We start from the raw sequence: 21,975 nt of genomic DNA on the forward strand, positions 1-21,975 counted from the left end.
AGAGTGCTGCATACATGTGATTCCAACAGTGATCCGTGTATGCATCAAAACCAATGAAAAATCAATAATAAACTGAACTGAAGAACAAATGGAGACAAGTCATGTAAAATGAATCATTATTGGCAAAGAGTAGAAGAAATAAACTGCTTTGTCAAATTTTGCCCTTCAGGAAGAAAAAAGTATTTCAGAAGTATTAATAACTACTTCAGACACTCAGTAAGTTACCCTTAATTGAATTTTTTTTTTCTTTTTCAGAGTAATGTAATCAGGAGTTTAAAGTCTTAGTTTTAAAAGAGTACAATGTTTTAATTGGTTTTACAATAGAATGGTTTAGTCAGCAATTAAGTATTTATACTCAGCTAAAAATTCATAAACTTACATTTTTTATTCAGTCTGGTAATTTCAGTATCTTAATTATTAAGACATGAAAGTTTTACTCAAGAAAATTAGTCATTTTCTAAAACAGGGAAATAACTAATTTTTTTTCTGATGATCAGCATCAGTTTTTGGATAGAAAGGATATTTTGACTTACTTCTATTTTTAAATGGCAGTTAATTTACTAGCAAAATCACTGTAGAAAGTATTTAATATGCAATATTTTATTTTTATGTGTTGTTTTGTTTTAGACTAGATAAAATCCATATAAATCCATTTAATAAAAAGAGATCTTACCACTTATCTGAAAGGTTGTGGTAGTAGCTGAGGCAAACCCAATCTTGTCAGAAACACTGAGACTGTTCATATCACTTGAATTTTGATCTTCTCCGTACCTGTCTTTAATTTTCATGACAAATTTCTTGTGGCTAACCTAAAGCCTTGCCAGATTATGGGCAATAAAAGACTGAAGGGACTTCTTCTTTGTCTCCTGATTTGATATGCTTTCTGATATGCATTTCCTATCTGCTCAGTTTTTATAAACTACTGAGAACTCTGATGTGGTAATTTGAACAGTTCCTCAAAAAATCCCACAGCTAAGAAGTTCAGCTGTTCTCGTGTTCTCACTTGGAGTCCACGGAGCCTTGGGCAGAATCCTGAAAGAGTCTCAACTGGGAGTTATTCAACATCTCTCCTTTATAGCAGGGTTAGGCATGAGATGGACATTTTGTTCCTGACACAAGTAAACCTCCGTATGTAGTCAAGATCTCATGTGCAGTGTTAGCTTGGAGATCCATCCCCAGGGAGGGGAAGTTAAGGCCTTTTAATAGTGAAACACACAGTAACTTGCACCAAGATGCCACTTTAGGGATGGTGCATTACTGAAGTTCAAGAAGGGAAAAAATCAGGAGGAGCTGTAATGACAAACAAATGATGGTGGGATGGGGGATGCTGAAGACTAAATGCTTTTGGGATGGTATGGAGAAGACACTCGCAGCCTCCTTGCAGTCTCTCCAGCTCCTGCTTCCTCCCTGATCCATTTTTCACACCCAGGGACACAATTCCTACCTCTTCACCATTTCTTTTCTCACATCCTGTAAACTCACCCCTGCAGACCTCACCATGGTATTTTGTATTTTGGCATCTCCATTTGTGTCACATTTGATTTTGATTTTGCAAAGCAAACTGACTCACCCAAATCCTCAGGCAGGAGCTGTTGGTAGGTGCTGGGCAGAGCCCTCCTCATCCACGCTGCCACCACCACGTGCTGCCCTCTTCGAGGTGCAGGGCAGTCCCTGTCACACAGTTTGCTCCTGGACTGCAGGTCTGTGTTCATCTCTGGGCCTGCTGCATCCTCACTGCTTTGCTTGGCCATGGAGTAAAGTGTGGCCTAAGCTTCAGGTAGAGGTGAGCTGGAAATCCACACCCTGTGTGCAAAGTGAAGCCCTCTGTTCTGCACCTGATGTACAGACCTCTGAAAGACCTAAACCAAAAATGTGTGGGGATTTTTAAATCTGCTTCTGTGTTCTTCTTTTAAAATTTGCTTGTGCAGCTGTGAACTGGTTTGCCACCAGCAGGGAGGAAGAGGAATCCTCCATTATCATACATTCTGCCACACTCCGTAGAAATTGGGATAATTTGCTTCATTGTGAAGGGCTCAGATATCCCTTTGAACTAGGATGACTTCAGAGGTTATCACCAATCAGGTGAGCCACAGTAATGACCTGTGCATCCTCTACCTTCATGGCATCACCTCCTCACTGGGGTAATGGCTTATATCCACCCAATTTCTGATGGTTTGTGGGGTCCAGCTGAGCATTCTGCACAAGCCTGAAACCATCCATTCTTGCTGGCCCAGGTGCTGAGCTGGGAATGACTGCATTTGTGCCACCAAGTGGATGTTTATAGGGATGGATGTGATTTCAAGTGCTCATAGAGAACACATTTACAGCAGAGGGGCTTTTAACAATACTTCTAGTAAAATCCATTTTACTTCAAAGCATTAAAAGTAAGCTGGCAACTGTAGTTCTCAAAAGCCCTCCTAAATACAAAAGGTGCAATAAAATCTTTGTGCTGTTCTTCCCTGAGAAAGTTCAGGGGTAAGTTTTTGCACCACTGATGGTCATGCTGTGGCCATACCACTCTCAGTGACCCAGATGGCATCGGTGCAAAGTAGGGGTAGACACCCTTGATTCTGACAGCCCTGATCTTCACTGCTCTGGTGTTCAACATACAATTCTCCATTTTGGGGGAGAAAATCATGATTTGGCTACCCAGCTAGTCAAATCTTTATTTCTAGCTGCTGTAGCCCTGTGCAGTTCTGTGAGCTGCCACATTCCCACTGCTCAAGTGAGCATCTGGCTGCCTGGGAGCATGGTGGTGTGTTTCTATCTGGATGTCATCTTCTGCACACAGGCAGTGGATTTCCCAGTGCACGTGGGCATCTCAGCCACACTGTGGATGCCAGAGATAATGTACCAGCATGCTGGCTCAGCCCTTGCATGAGCTCACTGCTCTTGCTTCCCACCCTGCTTTCTAGATGCCTTTCATTTCTCACTGCACCATCACCGGCTGCAGCAATAGGTCAACTCCGATTTTGCAATCAGGATTACTAAATCAGGAAAGAAAAAAAGAAAAGAAACTGCTGATTCAGTGTAATCTCCCTAGGCTGATGTTTTGCTGAAACAATGGGGTTATTAATAGAATAAGTTTCCAGCATATTATGGGACATGTCTGCTGGGCCATCAGCCTTATCCTTTGGGCTCTCCGTGAGGAAGCCCCGATCCCTCTCCTGCTGTTCACCCTGCTTCCCCTGACATATTCTGCTGACATTCAAGGAAGAGCTTGAAGTCCTCTAGTTCATCCCTTCCCTTCCTGCACTCTGATGTCGTGGCTCGTGACAGGCAGAAGGTGCTCCCCATGCTTTCCCTGTGAATGTGCACCACATCTAAACCAAGTTTTATAAACAGATACCTCAAAGTCACGGGCCTGAGGGGAACTGCTGGTGGAATGAATAGGAAGTGGCCAGCAAGCGGCTGGTGGAGGGAAACGTCCCCAGCCATACCCGATACCTTTCTCATGTCCTTCCACCACTGTTGTCTGCTGCGGGCATCTGCCACCATCAGGAGCTCATGGTAGAGCAAAGAGATGTCACACCAAACTCCAACCTGGCAACAGTGAAACACAGGGGTTCCCAGCAGTGGTACTGCCAGGGTATTTGGACAGATGTCAGCCTCCTCAGGATAACCATTTATCCTGAAAGAGCTGAAGCTGTGATTTGATGAAGATACCCCATCTGAGAGGTGTTTGTCCATTTGTCCATAAGGAGGTAATTTTTCCAAACTCATCTATTTGACTGTAGACTGTCTTGGGCATAAATATGCAGAATTCAGGAGGCTTTCGTGACCCTCCAAGGACGAGGAAAAGAAGAGGTGATGGCACAAACAGGTCCTATATAAGGTAAGCTGAAGCAGGAACCTCCACCATTTCTGCTGTCACCTCTAGACTAAAGTGAGAGTGGCAGCCAGAAAAGCTGACAGTCTATCCCTTATCCCAAGACCTGCACTCATGTTTCTGCAGATGGGCTTCAGACCAAAAAATAATCCTGCCCACAGACCACACTGCTCTCCCACAGGAAAAAACAAGTAGTTGTGCTTTGACATGTGACACAGCCCATACATGCCCACTGCAAAGCCAGCAGTGACCAGAGCTGTACAGTTGACTCCCTCGAAGGCAGGGAGGCCCTGCACAGAGACCTTGACAAATTAGAGCACTGGGCAATCACCAACCATATGAAGTTCAACAAGGGGAAGTGACGGATTCTGCACCTGGGATGGGGCAAACCCGGATGTTTGTACAGACTGGGGAATGAGATATTGGAAAGCAGTGCTGGGAAAGGGACCTGGGGGTCCTGGTTGATGGCAAGCTGAATATCAGCCAGTAGTGCCGTGGCAGGCAGTAGGGCCAACCCTGTCCTGGGGGGCATCAGGCAACACATCGCCAGCTGGTCGAGGGAGGGGATTGTCCCGCTCTGCTCTGCATTGGGGCCACCTCACCTTGAATGCTGTGACAGTTCTGGGTACCACAATATAAGAAAGATATTAAGCTATTAGAAAGCATCCAAAGAAGGGCAATGAAAATGATGAAGGGCCTTTCCCCACCCCTCCTTCCTCTTTTTACCTAATTTTTCAGTCTTTTGTCTTTTTGAAATGAACAAGATTGTTAAATTTTGACATATGATCTCTTGTGGTATGTTTACCACAGCCATCAGACAAACACCCACCCAACTGTTCTTTCAGTTTTCGTTCCTAAAGGATGGGGAGAAAGTAGCAGGAAGGTGAGAAGACTCATGGTAGTTTATTATGGAAAGCAAAAGATGCACTTGCAACCAAAGCAGAAAGAGGGTTGTTTGGGCTGACAAATGTATGAAGGAAAAACTTCCTCCTTCTTTCCCTGAAATTCTGTCACTGAGCCTGACGTCAGATGGCAGAATATCCACGGGGTCTGTTCAGGTCAGCAGCTCCTGCTCAGTCTCTTGCCCAAGCCCAGCCTGTTCCCAGCCTCTACATTGTGCAAGCTCTACTCACAATAGCCAAAACATCAGAGCGTATCAACTGTGGTTTAGCCCCAAATCCAAAGCACACCACCATACTGTGTTGGGTTGCTGTGAGAACGTTACCTTCATCCCACTCAGATCCAGTGCAGCTTCCCAGTATGATGGTGTTTATGCTAAAATGCCTTGTTCTCCCTGAGGAAGGACCAGGGACTTTGATGCCCATGGATATCAAGAGGCACTACTGAATTCAGGGGATGCCAAAGCAGGATGTGAGTGATCTGCCCACCAGCAGCTCATGGAGGTACCAGATCTGGGTTCTCCCTTGTGGGTATCCCACTGATTGCCCAGATCAGCCCTGGTCAGTATCTCCTTACAAAAAGCATATCTAGCTCTAAGGGCAAGAAATGGTGCGTCACATGGAGAGTTTCCATGCAGAGGAGAGACTGAGGCCAATAGACAAGTTCTAATGCCAGGGTATTAAAACAAACCTTGAGCCTCTAGTCATGTGGAAGAAAGGGCCTTGTTGTGAAGCCTCCCACGTCCCTGCATGGCCAGACCCGTGCTCGGGGGGTCTGGCTGCTGCAGTAGCACCTGTGCACTCCTGAGACTGTGGAGAAACACTTGTGTGAAAGCAATAAAATCCCCAGCATTGCCTGGCTGACATTTCTCCTTTCTAGCTTGATGTGTTGCTTGGCTTTGTTGTAGAGATTGAAACCAGATTTTCTTTCCCTTCTATGAGTTATGTTAATTTGTGTTTCATCAGAACTTGACTCTTCTCCTCCTTTTTTTTTTTTTTTTCCCCCTTTAGGCTGGATCCAGCTGCACCATGAATTCAAGGAACCACCTGCAAAATATTTTAATGACTTCAACCTGCTCTTTGAGGTGAATTAATACCAGGGCAGCCTCCATAGCATGGTGAAATAGTCAGGCTTGGCTAAGCAGGCCACCCTCAAAGCAGAAAAATATGTTTTACAAGGCAGAGGCTCCTGACAGGCAACTTTGTTTTCAAGGTCTTTGTATAGTGTTTTGTTCCTCACCTGAAGACAGTTGTCCCCTATTTGGGTAAGAGCTGATCCTGGGGACTGGATGTATCTCAGACCAGATTAGAAACAGGAGGGATAACATGACATGAAAAAAACAGCCACACAGAGGATGGATTAGATATGTTAATGATCTGCTATAAAAATTGCAATTACCGTTGAAGGGAGGCATCTCCCAGGGCTTGCTCTGCACGTCGCGGCTCAGTGCTGTAGGGAGAGATCAGCTGCTCCCTAATGCTCCTCTTTTTGGAATGCTTTGGTTCATCCCATGCATTCAATGAGGCCAAAAAGTCTTCTCTAAGCACAGCTCACAGTGTCTTTTGATTCTCTACTATTTCTCAGTGTCACAGGAGCTACATCTCCACTTTCCTCCAGCCCTTGGGCTTGTAATATTCAAGAGTCATTTTAGATTTGCTAAGCAGCTGCAGGTGTTGTTGTGGTCTTTTCTGGCCAGGCGTGTGTCCCACAACCAGCCCAGCCAGGCAAGAATGTCTTTAATCTGCCCTCATGTTTTTTTCAGGAAAATCGCTGGGATTATGTGAAGTTCAGGGTCATTGTATTTTTAGATATTAAGCTAGGCAGGTAGTCAGCACATTGTTCAGAAGGACATTCTTAGAGAGGTTTATTATCAAGTATTGTCCTTGCACTGGGGCACATCCCAATTAATTGCCTGCACATCAATGCATTACTCTGGATTTATCTCAGGGTAAACATATTAAGGAGCTAATACTTGGGCTTCCACTAAAGGATGCCACGGGATGGTTTGTCTCTGATAAGGTTTCTGGCACAAATTCCCATGTCCCGAATGCTGTTGGCAAACACTTCAGCTTGAAAATCCATTAACCTGTAAACCACCCCATGCCCCTTATGCAATGAATGCAGAGAGCAAACATGTGTGTGAGCAGCTATATACACAGGCTTGAAACCATCACTGACAGCAGTCCATACAGAATTAACTCAAAGCAAGTGTCCTGTAAAACATGTGTGCAGTGCTAGGAATTAAAGCTCAGACCCTGAAAATGCTCCAGACTTCCCTGCTTCTTGGTTTTCTGCTGTCCCTAGAGAGCAACAACCAGCCCTCCTGTTAAATCATTTCCCGTAATTGCTATGGTGACACTGGGTGCTTCAGAGACCCGAAGCCATGACTTTTCCCCTTGAATTTCCTTCCTTCATCTCCTGCCCTCTGTTCTCACGTCCCTTTGCTGTCCTCCTGTGCAGCTCCTCTGGGTGCTGACATGATGGCATTGCTCCTGTCTGCTCGGCGCAGCTCTGCAAACGAACCTCGATTCACTTTTGGTGACTTTTGTGCTTGCCAGTGACAGCTACGTGTGCCTGAGTTTGCTCAACATCCTGCTAGGAAATGATAAGCTTGAGTGTGAAACTCCCAGCACCAGCACATGGGGAGGGGTAAGTGACAGAAAAGGAAACCGTGCCTTTTTGGGATCTTCGTTGCCGTCCTCCAAGGCACAGCACTTACATAAACCAGAGTCAGTTTGCAATTACTGCATTGCTCCCCACAGATTTCACCTTTATATCAGTCTAGGTTGTTTTCTCTTAATTAGGGCCAATAACTGACTGCTTCTTCCCCATTATGGTCTTTAGCAATGATAACTAATTCTTAATTAATTCTTTTGATTCTCCACTATTTCTCAGTGTGAAGGAGTCTGCCTCAGGAAGTACCTCAGGGAAAGGGAACAAGAAACTGGTGAAAGATGGAAAGAGCAGGGTGAAGCATCTGACGGGGTGGAGCAGAGACCCTGGTCAAAGTGGTGAGGGCCTGGGAGAGGACAGTGCAGTGGGTGCTGCTGGCTTAGTGTGTCAATCCCACAGCATTGAGAACAAGGCAGAGTCTCCGGGGCCATCAGTAAGGCTTGTTCTTGTTCTCATGGGCACATGGGTGGTGTGTCAGGACTGGAGTGTATGTGCAACCTTTTGACTTGCCTTCTCACCAGCCAGTGGCAGGCTGGTGGTTCTCACAGTTCACATTTTCTACAGTTGTTGAAAGACAAGTGTCATCACTGCTTCTTTGCCATGCAGAAACAAAAGTGAAGCACTGGTTCACAAATCTCCTCTGAGCATCTCACAAAGTGGGCTAATGTTAGTAGCAGGAGTGACTTAAGATGGTGTCAAAGGAGCAAACAAAATCACTTTTTTCTTTTCATGCTTTCAGATACTTTATTTCTTTGTAAGAAACTGAGTGCAAGTGTCAAATGCCTAGAGAATCACATGATGCTCAGATCTTGCCAGTGGCTAACTTACTTGAGGTGTGGGCAAGTCTTTCTAGGGAAAAAAAATTCTTTTATACTGACCTTCAGGCTTTTGTGCCTCTTTCCATAATCAACACACACCTTATTCTGGGAACTAGCTGGGAATTTCCTTCCTCCTGCTACACTGGCAATGACAGATCAAGCAAAGCTGAACTGCTTTGATTGCCTTGATGAAAAAAACTAGAATTTGCCCCACGGCCCTGACTCTTGCCTAATTCCAACCTCTCCCATTGAACTGCTTTTTTTCCTTTTGCTTTTTTTTTTGTTTTTCACCAAAGTAACTGGAAGCAGTGAGCCTCTAGGATTCTCACACTTGAATATGAGCTAAAGACCTAAAAGGCTTGGGCAGAGTGGCTGGAGCCGTCAACACCATTAATTCAGGGGTATTGCTGTTCTCACATACCTATGGGTATTTGAGCAGAGTTTTGACAGAAATTTGGTGGAGCCAGGCTCTTCTCAGTGCTGCCAAGCAACAGGAAAAGAGGCAACCAGTAGAAAGTGATGCACAGGAAGTTCCACCTGAATATGAGTGCAGGTGACCAAGCACTGGTACAAATTGGCCAGGGAGGTTGTGGAGGCTCCCTCACTGGAGATATTCAAGAACCATCTGGATGCAATTTTGTGCCATGGGCTCTAGAATGAGGTTTGACTACTGTGGTCCCTTTCACCCTTACCCATTCTGGGATTCTGTGAAAAGGGCTTCTCATGCCACAGCCACTGCGTGTCCTCTGTGTGTTGCCTACGAAGACAGGTCCATATGGCAATGGCAGTATGTGGCAGTGGTAGAGCAAAGAATAACCAGGTGTCATTGAAGGCTGGTTCAATACAGAGATGGTAGTCACTGAAATAAAAAAGTATGGTTCTTAATGAATTCCCTCTGTCCTAACCACCAGGGAACCTGGCAGAAGGCAAAATTTAAGCAAAAACAAACATCAAAACCAGGTATGTATATGTACTTTAAAAGAAAGGAGGAAGGGGAGAAATCAGTTAGAAATAGGTTTCATTAATCAGTCAAATACTTAAATCTAGCTCAGGAAAATAGTAAGATTGGCCTGCCATTATTTGCCTTTATTAATGAGTCAGATATCTTTAGTTCAATACAGCACTCTTGATGACATCAAGAAATTCTACATGGAAGCCACTGATTTACATTCACTGCTGTGTTCAAATGAGCTGAGCTGGTGAAAATGTCCATGCTGTAGGTTGTTTAACCTTCCCAAGGCATGAGGATTTTGGTTTAAAACAGCAATTTTTGGGACAAGTCAGCAGGCTGCAGGTGAGGCAGGAGCAGGGAAAGGCATGAGAGGAGCCTGCAGTCACGGTGAAGATGTGGAGCATTTCTGTGCCTGCTGTTACAGTCAGCGGAGCAGGAGAGCTGGAGGTCACTGGTTAGCACAACCCTGAAGCTGTGATGGTCCCCAAAGCCCTTCTTATGCTCCTCAAAACTCTTCTCTTCAATAATGTTGGGGCCACACAGGGACACGACCAGTGTCTCAGACCCCGCTTCCTTCTCAGTGAGGCTCCAGCAGAAGCCCTGGCTGACCTCACTCACACTTTGGTGCTGAAATCCAGAGGTCAGGAGTGTGCAAGGGGCTTGGTGTGTTTGCCAGCACTGAACTGGATGGGAGTTGATAAGGGAGGTCAGCCCAACCAGAGGGATGCCAAGCCAGTTAGCCTGGCTCCTTCTCCCCTCCCAGCCACATCTGAGAGGGATTTCAGAAACCTTGCAAGGGAGGCTTCAAGACCCTCTGCTTGCCAAAAATATTAGAAAGACATTGTAAAAAATTATGGCTCCTGGTGTCAATAAAGTATGCGATAATTGCAGTGGATTTCTGGATGTCCTAATTTCTTTAATTAAATTGCACCAAGTGAGCAAGCTGGTGAGCAGCTTTCCCTGCAATGTAAGTGCATATCTGAGTGAATTGGACCAAGGTGCCACGTGTTAATCATTATAAGATTTTGTCTGCACAACATCAGTCTTGCACAGATCTACTTACGAAATCATACCTTTCCCATTAAGAGCAGCTTGAGTTCTAAAAGAGAATTCATATTGGCTTGCCGTGAGTCTTTGTACAGGGCTAAGGAAACCTTGGAGACATGGCCCTGCTTTAGGTAATGAAAAAAAATTAAACTGAATTCTCTTTTGTGGTGCATTGAAAAGTCTCTGCTTAAGTACTGTGGATTGATGGAGTGGCCTGAGGTAGGGAGAGTTTTAAAAAAGATGTCAACATGCCAATAAATGTATGTACCAGAAATAAATGCATTATATGTTAGTCCATCAGAACAAGCTAAAGAAAGGTGTTCTTTTATGGAGAGAGACAGTCTGATAGCTCACATCATTAAGGAAAAAAATTATCAAAGCAGAAATGAGCTCAAGTTTCCAAAAGTCATCTCACATTCAGAGTTCATTCCCTCAACCAGACAAGGGATGGATATTTGATGAGTAAGACCCAGGATCTCAACTCTAGGGAGAATCTTTGGTGTACATTTTCCTTTAACTGTCCCCTGCTTTCCCTCCATATGTTACCCGAAGCTCAGGATCAGAAATGGCCTTTCAGGAGTTGCCCCAAAACCTTTCCGCAGACCTAAAAAGAGAACAGCAAAATCCTAAAGCAAAATGAAAAGAAAGCAGATCAAGGTCACAGATTTCATTCTCCAGCTTGAGATCACGAAGATCCAGACTAATGACAAGCAGATGGGAAGTCAGGCACTGGTCTAAGTTGGCTGCCTTTTGCAATAGCAGTAGGGCTCGGTCTATAGTGAAACATGTTTCTGGTGGAGGCATGCTGGCTGTGGAGAAAAAAACATTGCATCTCCTCTCCGAAAGCTGAGCCAAGAAAACTTTTGTTTTAGATAGTGTTTTGTCAGCCTAGCAACGTTGTTAGTAGAGATGATACAGCCCTGCTGGCAAAAAAAGTCCTCATTTGGTACACTCAGAGGTCTGATGTGATGTCTCCAGTAGCATGACCTTACCAGGAGATGATTTATCATGCCAACAAGCTCTCCTTTTGTGGTCTGTATGGGACCTCTAGTTGAGAATGAGCATGAGCAGCTGGTGGTAGAAGGAGGAAAGACCCACCCAGAACCTGGCTCTCTGCTCTGTCCCCTGGCACCAACACAGTCAGTGGGGCAAGAAATGGCATCTTTTGTCTGATTTTTGTCTGTTTTTTCCTAGATAAAGCCCTCAGCAAGGATAACTCCTAATGCATTTTGGCATGTGAATAATATCCCTGGAAAGCTCTCTGGCAGTGACCTATTATGGGAAGGGGACAACAATTAGCAGCTCATGGTGGGTGTTGTATCATGTAGACTTACTCAAAGTTCAGCTTCTCAGTGTACTAATAAGAACATTTGAGGTTCATTCGTCACACACCAAAGAAAAAAAGGAAAAAGAAAAAAGAAATTTAAGAAAACCCATGTAGCGATATCTCCTGTCCTAGGAAATAAACACATCCCTGTCCTGTGGCAGTGCCCCAGACTGGCAACAAGCTCATATTACTTAATTATGATATGTTGCATATACCAAATAGCAGGGGACAACCCCCCTCCTATATTCTCACAGTCAGCTCTGGCTGTGTCTGCCTTGCAGCTGTTCAGAGCACATATATCAACATGTCTCAACATCCCAGTGCAAGCAGAGGTGCTGGGGATGCAACCCTGGAGAGAGAAGCTGCAGTGAGGAAGACCCAATTTTACCCTTAACAGTGTAGAACCAACTTCTTCCCTTCACAGGATGATTTCCTTCTCTTTAAATGCAAGTTTGGTTATAGTTCTTTGCAAGGTTTCCCCCTAAAAAGCACCAGCTGCTGTTTTGCCTCCACATCAGTTCTTCCCTGTTGCCACCCTGGACCCAGTGCAGGGAGAACCAGCTGCTGTATTGCCCACCAGCAGGATTATGTGGACAGTGAGAGGAAAAATGCCAGGAAACTTCAACACCTCTGAGAAATCTGGTCTTATGCATCCCAAGCACACGCTCCTGTTCTCCTGTATTTATTTCTTCCAGCAAATGGCTTAGTTATACCTCTCAGCTCTGTTTTGGGCTGAGGACAGAGAAGAAAATCTCCAAGTACAAAATATTTTTAAAATATACAATTATTTTTATAAAATACAGAGTATTTGGAGGGGGGGAAAAAAGTGTCTTTTACGGACTGCTGATTCACCCAGTCCTACAGGGAAGAGCCCAGGAATGTGCTTCCCAAGCCCATGGTACCCAGAGTCACAGCTGCTGCCAGGCAGACCCAGGGAAGATTCAGGCCTGTAGCATCAGGATAAACACCCAACCGGGAAGGCCAGGAATGAGTGTTTGCCAGTGTTCCTCCTGGCTTTAATTAAGCTCATTGTCATTTTGGTCAACTCCCACTCCCCTTCCCTCCCTCTCTCTGTCTTTTTGCCCTGAAAGTCTGTTCAGCAGATTGTTCCCAGCTCTCAAAGCTCAAATTTTAATTAAAGTCATTCAGTGGTTTTGAATGACTAATGACCTCTTATCAGGTATTGTGCTACAAATAACAGGCGAATGACCTTCTCTCCCACTCTTCATTAATACACTGTTATTTTTTTCTACTGCCTGCCCTGCCAAGACTCTTCCTGCTTCAAAATAACATGAAGATTGAATGCCTCCTTGAAATCCATTTTAGTTAAGTGCAAAGAGCACAAAGAGGCCCATGGATGAAGATGCACCTTTACAGGCCCACCTTGAAAAACCTGGCTGTGGAGGGGTACAGCTTATAATCCAATTTTCAGCAAAGAACAAGTCCTGTTGGATTTCTAACATCAAGGTCTGTCTGATGGGCATTTCTGTCCATCACTGGACAGCAAGCATCTGGTGCTGTCTGGGTGAGTGTGGCTCAGGTTTGAGTATCCCTGAATCCTCCAAGGACAATCAATAAGGCAGTAGGAGAAAAACATTTCTACTGGAGCTAGAGAAAGGGCAAGGATCTAGGATGAAAAGAACTAAGTAAAAATTCCATTTTGCTCATATTCTCTGATCTCTCCTTGTTTGGATGTGAAAGTTTTCATAGAGGAGAAAAGCCTCTGTGACCACCATCCTTAGGCCCCTGGGCCCCGTGTGAGGAAGAAAAAGAGCTGAGATGAGCAGAAGTTGCTGGTGTGGCCTTTGCTAAAGTGTTGGGTTCTCTCAAAAAAATGATACAGAGAAGTAAGAATAACACAAAACACAGTTTCTTTTCCCAGTGGCAGTTCTCTTTTTGAGGTGTGGGGTGGGTGTGGCACATGGTTGTGCTACCTCGGGGTAAGTGGCTCCTCTGAGTTACTTGGCAGCACTTTGCTTATTGGGAGCAATTAAATGCTGTGTTCCTTCCGTGCTCCTTCACATCCATCAGTGCCAGAGATTCATGTTTTATGAGGTTTCGTGAGTGTCTGAGGGGTGAACTGGGAGCACAGAAGACCTCTGCCAGGCTCCCAGGGTAGTGACTGCTCTGGAATGATGTTTCTCTGGGAAAGTCCATTACACAGGTTTCCAAATGCGCAGGTGCACGGGGAGGTCCTTACTGCAAATTTGCAGTGCCACGATGATAAGAAACGAAACTTAACTAGTAGGATTGTTGAAGAACTACTTTTTACCTTCTTGAAGTTGTCACATAAACACAAAATGAAAACAAAACCAAAAAAAGGTGAGTTCATAGCATAACTCTTCCCCTATTAATGACACTGTATACACCAGCAACAATTTTCGGACGTAGGTGACAACTTGGGCTTGTTTCCAAGTGTTCACCTTAATGTAAAGTCTTCAGATTTGCCATTCATATCCTTTAGGTCAAACTCAGACATAAACACATGTTAAACCCAGACATTTTTTAAAGCACTGGCCAGAGCAGTCTCTAACTGCAACTTAACTCTGCCCTGTGCAGTCTGAGCTGAAGGAGAGCTGAACTTGCTGTTGTTTTTCAACAGCTATTTATCTCTCTCTCTCTGTGAAATGCTCAGCCTGCTCATGTACACACAGCTGCCACGCTGCAATTTGCTCTGGGTTTATGGCCTGAAGCTGCAGCTTTCTCCTGACGCATCTGCAGCCCAGGGTGGGAGACCACAGCACGGAGGACGGAAACATCCATGGGCTTGGATTTCCCCCATGTGAAGCCACGAAGCCAAGGTGGACCTGACCATGTTTGACATAGGGGTATGATGGAGATTTCAGTGAAAGTGACTCTCTGAGCTCCACTTCTGCTGCAGTGGCTGGTTATGGTCACTCACCTGCCGGACATGGCCGGCCACTGAGAGGAAGCTCAGCAAACCCACTGCGTGCCATGTGGCTCCTGGTTTCTTGGCCAGCCCAGCTGAAAGGAAGCCACACAAAGTTGTGTTCTGCTTTGTACGAGTGGGCAGGGCTGACATGTTTCCATCTTCGATTTTCTGTGCATTTGGCAATAAAACAATCCACGTAGCAGCAAGGGAGGAATAACTGAACTTCTATAGCCATGACAAGACCCCTGCAGCAGCCACTACATGGGTAGGTTCATTCTGCCTCAGCATCCTCTTCTGTCAGCTGGCCAAGCCAAGCCAGAAGCAAAGTCCTACCTCTCCTACCAGGTGTCCCCAGAGATTTGCTCACAGTGGGATGGCCCCAGGGCTGGGGAAAAAGTCTGGGGTCTACAAGCCCCAGGTTTCTGGAAGTGGTGAGCTGCAGCACCGTAGCTAATCATGCCAATACCTGGCCTTAGGTACGACAGGACTTCCAAGGGATGGCAGTTGGAACCAGGCCTGCCAGTGCTCCCCAACCCTAGCAGGATTGAGGGGTGCCCTTTCTTTGTATGAGCTCATGGGATACCCTCCTTATCAGAATTCTCTGTTGAAAAATCCCCTTTGATTTTCTGACCTATATAATAAATTCCCTGGGATAACTTTACAGTAGCATGGCAAGGAAATTCCAGTTCCTGCCAATGGCATTAATTCCACCCATGACCTTAGTATTTCATACCACATGGGTGAGAAAAAGAATACAGAGATAAACTCCTGTACATGATGCTTCATCTGGGGATGGACAGAGTCAAAGATAAAGCAGTCACAGATGAACATGTTCAACTCCTCAACTGTGTAGAGTTAAAATTACATACAGAACTGAATTTCTTCCTTGCTGTTTAAATGTAACTTTTCTGTCATGTCACCAAAATAAAACCACAAAATTATGAACATTTTGTCATTTTGAGAATATTCATGACCCTTCCTCATTGTTCCCTTCCGATTCACTTGTTCTTGCTGTGGCTGGGCTGTAACTTTGCTTGCTTCCTCTCAGCAAAGCACTGCCTTCCTCTTCTGAGCTGCTACTGTCAAATATCAGCTGCCAGCTCTTCAGCTGGGTTAAAAATGGCCAGGGACAGTAGTAAATTATTGCAGAACTCATCTACTTTCTTTTCCTGCAGGCGTCCGTCTGTGAATCTGTGGACCACGTCCTACTGTCTCTGAAAGCCTACTAAAAAAAGATAGTGAGTTGTCAGAAGGTTGAAACACCCACTTCCCACCAGGGGCTGTGTGAGGAAAACCTTTTCCTGTAGAGAAACAATTCCTGTAATTTTCTAAGCCCTATTGAGTCCCATTCAGCCTCTCTCTTGACTGTAGTATATGAATGAAAGCTTTGACTCAAATGGACCAAAGCCTTAGGTAGCCCACTGCCCAGCCTGAGGTTTGCCAAAAGTGAATACCTAGGAAAGAGAAGAAGAAGAGGATATAGGAACATATATATGATGCTTCCCAATGGTTTTCTGAGCCTCCAGTCATTCTCAGCTCAGGGATTTCCTGAAGAAACCAGATGTTACTCCCAGTATTTGCTGTTTCTGTCACTACTCGGACCATTTGCCATCTATTTCCTCTGGTCAAGTAGTCCCAGCCCAGTTGCCTCAGGGTGCTGCTGACCCCATGACCCTGGGGTGCCCATCTGCTCCATGAAGCCCTGATTTGAGGAGTGTTTTCACTGTTCCTGACCCTGCTATACTACTGAGATTAAATCAGTTGGTTAAGCAGAGCTGTGGGATCATGTTCACCCATACACCTTTTCTGAGGTGGCCGAGGCCACTGCTGAACTGATGCTTAGGGAAGTCCATGCCCCACGTTGCATGACTTTAGAGCAAGAGTAAATTCCCCACTGGCAGCACTAAGACAAGATCAAGACTTAATGCTTTCCTCTATGCACTCCTAGTCCAGCAAGAAGGTTGTTCTGTACAGAGAAAAAATGCTTCAGGTAAAACCCATGGCTGGTTCTGCAGGAAGAGGGGCAAGGAGATGGGATGTTCAGAGCAGAGGAAGGTCCTGGGGAGCAAAGTGGGAATGAGTCAGGGTAATGTGTGAACTAATAGAATTGAATAAAGGGACTGAGATACCTCCAGTGGTGTCACAGAAGCTCCTACAACCATATCTAGATGGGTGATAGCTAGGGAAACCCTCCCCAGACACAGAGATCCTCTCTGAAAAGCTTCATCCCTGTGTATATGAGATGTGAAGTCAAGACCTGCAGGAGGAAAATGTTAAAGTCATAAAAGCAAAAGGTATTATCTAGGAGGGTCTTAAGATGACTCCTGACATATGTTTATGCTATGTGCTCTTAAAACTAAAAGACTCACAGTCCTTCACAGATAACCTGTCCTGATGTGTAATTACCTTCACAGTTAGAAGGGATTTTTTTTTCCTCCAAATGCCTATTACTAAGCTCTGTTGCTAAATGTTGAGTTCATTCCTTTTTGTCCTCCCCTTGGTAGCTATGGAGAGCAATTGACTGCTGCCCTCTTCATAATAACCTCTTGCATATTTGAAGACTATAATCAAGTTCCCACTTCTCTTTTCTGGGCTGTCAGACACTTTGTTAACTGCAAGAAGTATCACAGCTATTGTTTGCCTATATTCATTATGTCAGACATCCCATTCCCAGCTGGTGGGAAGTATCACTCTCACTCAGCCTGAAGTGTACAGGAGCCTGTGATGCCTGTGGGGTGCAGGTGGAGCAGGATGACCATGGTTGTCAGGGGAAATCCCAGACGCAGCCCTGTGCCCTGGCACTCCCAGCAGCAAGTGTTTCAGAGCAGGAGGAGATGGTCAATGTGCAGGAGGGAAATGCCTCTGTAATGCCCACTGGCTGCACGCTGCCCTGAAAGGCAGGGCTCTACAGCTTTTAAGTTTTTAAGGAGCCATCATCTGCTGCCTCTGTGCAGGAATTGCTCTCACTGTGCCATCTGCCTCTGGAAACCAAGTAATGCTGAGCAGAAGCATGGAGCACTGAGTTTTCCAGCACGGCTGAGCCACCAGAGGAAGAGGCTCCCTTAATTGCTTGAAATCCATCACCTTTCTGTGATGGTGGTGTCACTTTGCTCTTGCATGAAAAAATAGAAGAGGCACATCTGATTTCCTGAGCCTTTCTGTGTCTTGCAGGCTCACCCCAGCCTTAGGAGCAGCCTCGGTGCTGGCTATCCAGGCTATAGTAAAAGCTCTGGGGACTCCAGGACCATATTGCCCTTGCACCAACATTTTCTAAATCCTTTAATACTGGATTATGCAGGAGGTACAATGCAGGATAACTTCCAGGGCCGTGAAGCAAGCTATACAGGGTTAAGTATAACTTGCTTAATATGCCTTACCATACCTCATATTGGCTTTTGCCTATTAGAAACTTCGTCTTACACAGAGATGGATGTGATTAGCTGGGCGCTGCCCGGCCCGGAGCCGCTGCCGTTCAGCATTGCAGCAACCCCACCTTGTGGTGCGCATCGGAGCGCTGCGAGCGCCCAGCCTGGATCCCGCCTCTGCCCGGGCTGCGGGGACACCTGACCATCGGGCTACGGTCGGGGCTCACCTCAAGCCCTGGCTAAACACTCACTGCTCACTAGCATGAGCTCTGTCTCTTCTAGACAGGCACTAAAAGGTATGGAAAAAGTCCAGGATATACGAGGAAAAGTTTGTTGAAGGTCTTTTTTTTTGTGTGTGGGTGATGTTGCTTAAATCTTTCCATGTAGAAAAATGAAACCGTGGTTCTGATATGTAAATATGTACCTTGAAAATTCAAAATACCGCTAGAGGTTTCACAGAGGTGTTACACAACTGGCCAGATACCTTCTCCTTTGCTGCTTATGCAGGAAGGGGTCTCAGGGCTGTTGTGGGCTTTACTGAGAGCATATTTTGCAAGCAAAAGGTTTGTGACTCCTCACTTAGTGCTGTGAGTGTCACTGGTCTTCAGAAAAAAACAGGTATTTCTAAATCCCACTGATTACCAATTGACTCAAGGAAATAATCCATCATCTGTAATGAGGTGAAAGTGTTCCTAGAGAGGTGGCAGATGCCCTATGCCTGGAAACATTCAAGGTCATCTTGGACAGGACTCTGAGCAGCCTGATCTGGTCGAAGTTGTCCCTGCTCATTCTGGGTGTGTTGGACTAGGTGACTTTAATAGGTCCCTTCCAACTCAAATGATCTACTTTTAGAGGTAACAACTCAGAGTAAACTAGACATTCTTCTCAAAGACCTGGATAGTTTTCAGTCTCTGAGAGCATCTGCATGACCTCTGCCTTCCCAAGTCCAGTGCTGTGAGCTCCCTGGCACATGCCCCATGACCATGGTACAGAAAATTCTCAGCCTCCTGGCAGAAGAGGAAACTGGGCAATGTGGAAACTCAGCACTTTCAGTGCTTTCTTTTGAGGGAAGGTGACACAATATTGTATCTTGTAAAAAAAAAAAATTTAAAAAATTATATATTTCTGTGCATACCAACTCTAACAGATCCAGGTAAATGCCTGGTACCCCAGGGCTGCATTTTCTGCAGTGCTCTCCAGTACTTTCTGAATAACAGGAACAGTTTATAAAAATATAAAGCCATCAGTGACTTTGACTAGCTCAGAGGCTGTTTCTTCCTTGCACTTCTTCCTTGTGTGCCAAGGAATTAAGACTATTCACATCTGCTTAAAGGAGGAACTGATGGCTGGAAGGAACAGGAGGCGACCTCCTCCCTCCAGCTTCCTTCTGTGGTAAAAGGATAAGGAGCTGCAGGGTCTCTCTTAAAAAGCTTTTCTCCAGGCTTGCTAACTTTGCAACCTGCTGATGAGTTAATGCGAAACAGAGCCCTGGAAAACGCAGGGAGCGAGAACAGCAAAGCAGCCTGGGGGTGTGGGTTGGATAAATCACGGACACGCCGGCCGGGAGGGCAGTTGTAGGGCTGCGCAGTCATAAAGGCTGAGCTTGCTCCATACGCCTCAGCCGCTCGCCGGGCTGCTCCGGAGCTACTTGACAGAGCTCTGCCTTACAAGCCAGTCTTCAAAGCATTCCTGTCTTTACTGTTGAATGCACCAAATGTCTCCCACAGCTGTTTAGTTGGTTTGTGAGCCTTGTTAAGTGCCGGGTTTATCATAGCTTTCCCAAGGAATGCTGTGCTTCCAACAAGTAGCTGAAAGATATTATCTGGTTCAACCAGCTGAGGAGCTCAGGCTCCTTGAAGACTAGCTGGGAGTGTACAACCAGTTTCTTTACTGGGGCAGACACTGGCCAGTTTGATATGTTTAACTAAACTTGATTGTCCTTCGGGCTATATTCTGCTGAGAAGAGAGGTGTGTGGGGAGTCTCAACATTGTCACCCTTGTAATGGTGGAAAAGCACTAAGTATTGCCTGGTAAGCCATTCAGGTAGTCATAGCCTTTCAAACATGAAGTCTTAAATCAGTATGTTTATACTTATATCACCATTAAGAAATATCCATCACCTAAGTGTTGTGCACCTGCAGTTGGTAGAGCCATCTGCCCAGACTGACCTAATATTGTTAGCTGCACCTTGTGTCCTCTCCATGATATAAGCCAGAAAATTATCCTTTCAGCAGCCAAGGCTGCATCCAGACCAGCATTTATTTTCTCATCAGAGTAAAATCAAACCATACCTTCCATTGCAGAGTATGGCAAAAGGTCTACAGCCCACTCTGGGAGTTTTACCTGAACTCAGCCTGCTTCCCTGTGGATTAAACCTCGCCCAGGCTACTGGCTGTTAAAGTTCCCTCCACAGCATTAAGCAGCTCTAAGCTTTCTTTGAAGATCACTTTAAACATCTCTCAAAGCCATAATGGGTAATGTGAAGGTGAGATGTCTAACGGTCACAATAACCTTATAAAGCACACAGAGAGACAGACAAAGTACCTGAGCACTGCAGAGTACCAAGCCACTGAGTAAATGGGCTTAAGGGCCTGCCTCTCTCATTTGCTTGTTCAGCTGATTGATGCGACCATAAGCTCCCCATCTGCAAGCTCTCTGGGCTCTTCATAAGCTAGTTTTGTCCATGACATACAGTTAATATTATTAATTATTGTCTCTCTCATCTCTGTGGAGAACAGTGTCACTGGTGCACAGCAGGCAGCAGAGTAAGACAAGGAAGAGAAATATTAGGGAGAAACATGCCAAGAGGGGTTTCCCATCCTTTTTCAACCAGTAGGAGGAGGCTTGCAGAAGAGTGCTGTATGCCCTTGGATGGAGGACACAGGACAGAAACTAAGCAGTGATTTAAAATCTTTCAGTGCAGGATGGTAAAATTACAGTACGTAATGAAGGCATGGAAAAGTAGCAACTATAAACTAGGAAATTCTACAAAACAGGTCATGAGACAATAAATCAACTCTGCTTAGAAAGTGATGCGAAGCTAGATCACTGGTGAAAGTGACAATACAAAGTTCAGGTTGTACAACACACTGCTATTTGCAGTGCAGTCTTAATGTTTCTGATGTGAAATTCAGAATCAGAGATGCAGACTTGCATAAACTGAAGTAAACCTTTAAAAGACAGCCTGAAGAACTGAATGGCAGTCCAAACTAAGACCATACTGAACACGTGGAAAAAGAAAGAATTCAGCTGAAAGGAGACAGTGTGGGAGTTAAAGGGGCAGGGAGACACACTTGATTTTCAGCAGAATGAAAAGAAAAAAAAATGTTCTAAATTATGTAGATATTGCAAAATACATTCTCTGGTCATGAGTTTTCTCCCTTCTCCTTGATGTGAGTGTTGGTGAATGGCAAACAGCCACCAGTTCAGGTGTCTGTGCTTCCCTTGGGAAGCTGCTGTTTGGGTGGCAGTGTAGGATTGGACATCACTCCTGGCCAGACCCTGTGCCCAGCCCTGCCTGCCCTGAAATAGTGGATGTGGAACTGAAGGCATTTTGGTTTGCCCTGGGATAGCATCATAGGCATCAACAATTTCTTGGAGGGTTAAAGTTAATTTTTCCTCCTAGTTAGTCAGTTTTAAATCCCAACTTAGATCACCTTAAATGAAAGAGGGTTGTTGATGGAATTTTTTTTAATGTATGGATCAAGCAAGAGGTGTTGAACTGGATTCTATAACTATTGCACTTTTCACATCATTGTAAAGTTTTCTAGAGTCACAGAAATATTAAACCATCCTTTCAGTAGTCCTAGCAACCAATGCTCTTGACATTAGAGGGGAACTATGTTCACTGAGTTGAGCTCTGCTGGTCATGTCCCACAAAGCTCCTGCCTCTGAAGCCCATGGATCAAAATTTTTCTTGGCATAAGAGTTACAGAAAGAATCACTTGGATTTGATGAGTCAAAAGTTTACCCAGCATCAGCCCGAGTTGACAGTTTCATTTCAGCAAACCTAGATTATTTTGGATATCTATTAAACTGGACTGACTGGTATTCTCATTCCCATATATACACACACATACCAGACAATAATCTCTCGAACAACCCACAGATGAATTCCTTAGCTTATGAATCTGCCAGAAAACACATAATTTTCCCCATCAAAGAATGTCGC

The 21,975-nt window shown here is 45.0% G+C and overlaps 1 protein-coding gene across 3 annotated transcripts in view; it reads right to left on the bottom strand.

Annotated features, from left to right (window-relative positions):
* Positions 1 to 21,975, bottom strand: part of MARCO (macrophage receptor with collagenous structure) — a 923,899-nt gene that overhangs the window by 11,019 nt on the left and 890,905 nt on the right. The window contains exon 1 of one of the 3 annotated variants that reach the window (XM_050340479.1): positions 1,571 to 1,766. In XM_050340479.1, coding sequence (XP_050196436.1) covers positions 1,571 to 1,751 — 181 coding nt within the window. In that variant the 5' untranslated portion in view covers positions 1,752 to 1,766. Of the gene's footprint in view, positions 1 to 673; positions 916 to 1,570; positions 1,767 to 21,975 lie in introns of those variants that run through there. The other 2 variants (XM_050340481.1, XM_050340480.1) reach the window with 2 other exon arrangements.

This window comes from Myiozetetes cayanensis, unplaced genomic scaffold, assembly GCF_022539395.1.
Source record: "Myiozetetes cayanensis isolate MyiCay16 unplaced genomic scaffold, myiCay2020 scf9, whole genome shotgun sequence".
Classification (NCBI taxonomy): domain Eukaryota; kingdom Metazoa; phylum Chordata; class Aves; order Passeriformes; family Tyrannidae; genus Myiozetetes; species Myiozetetes cayanensis.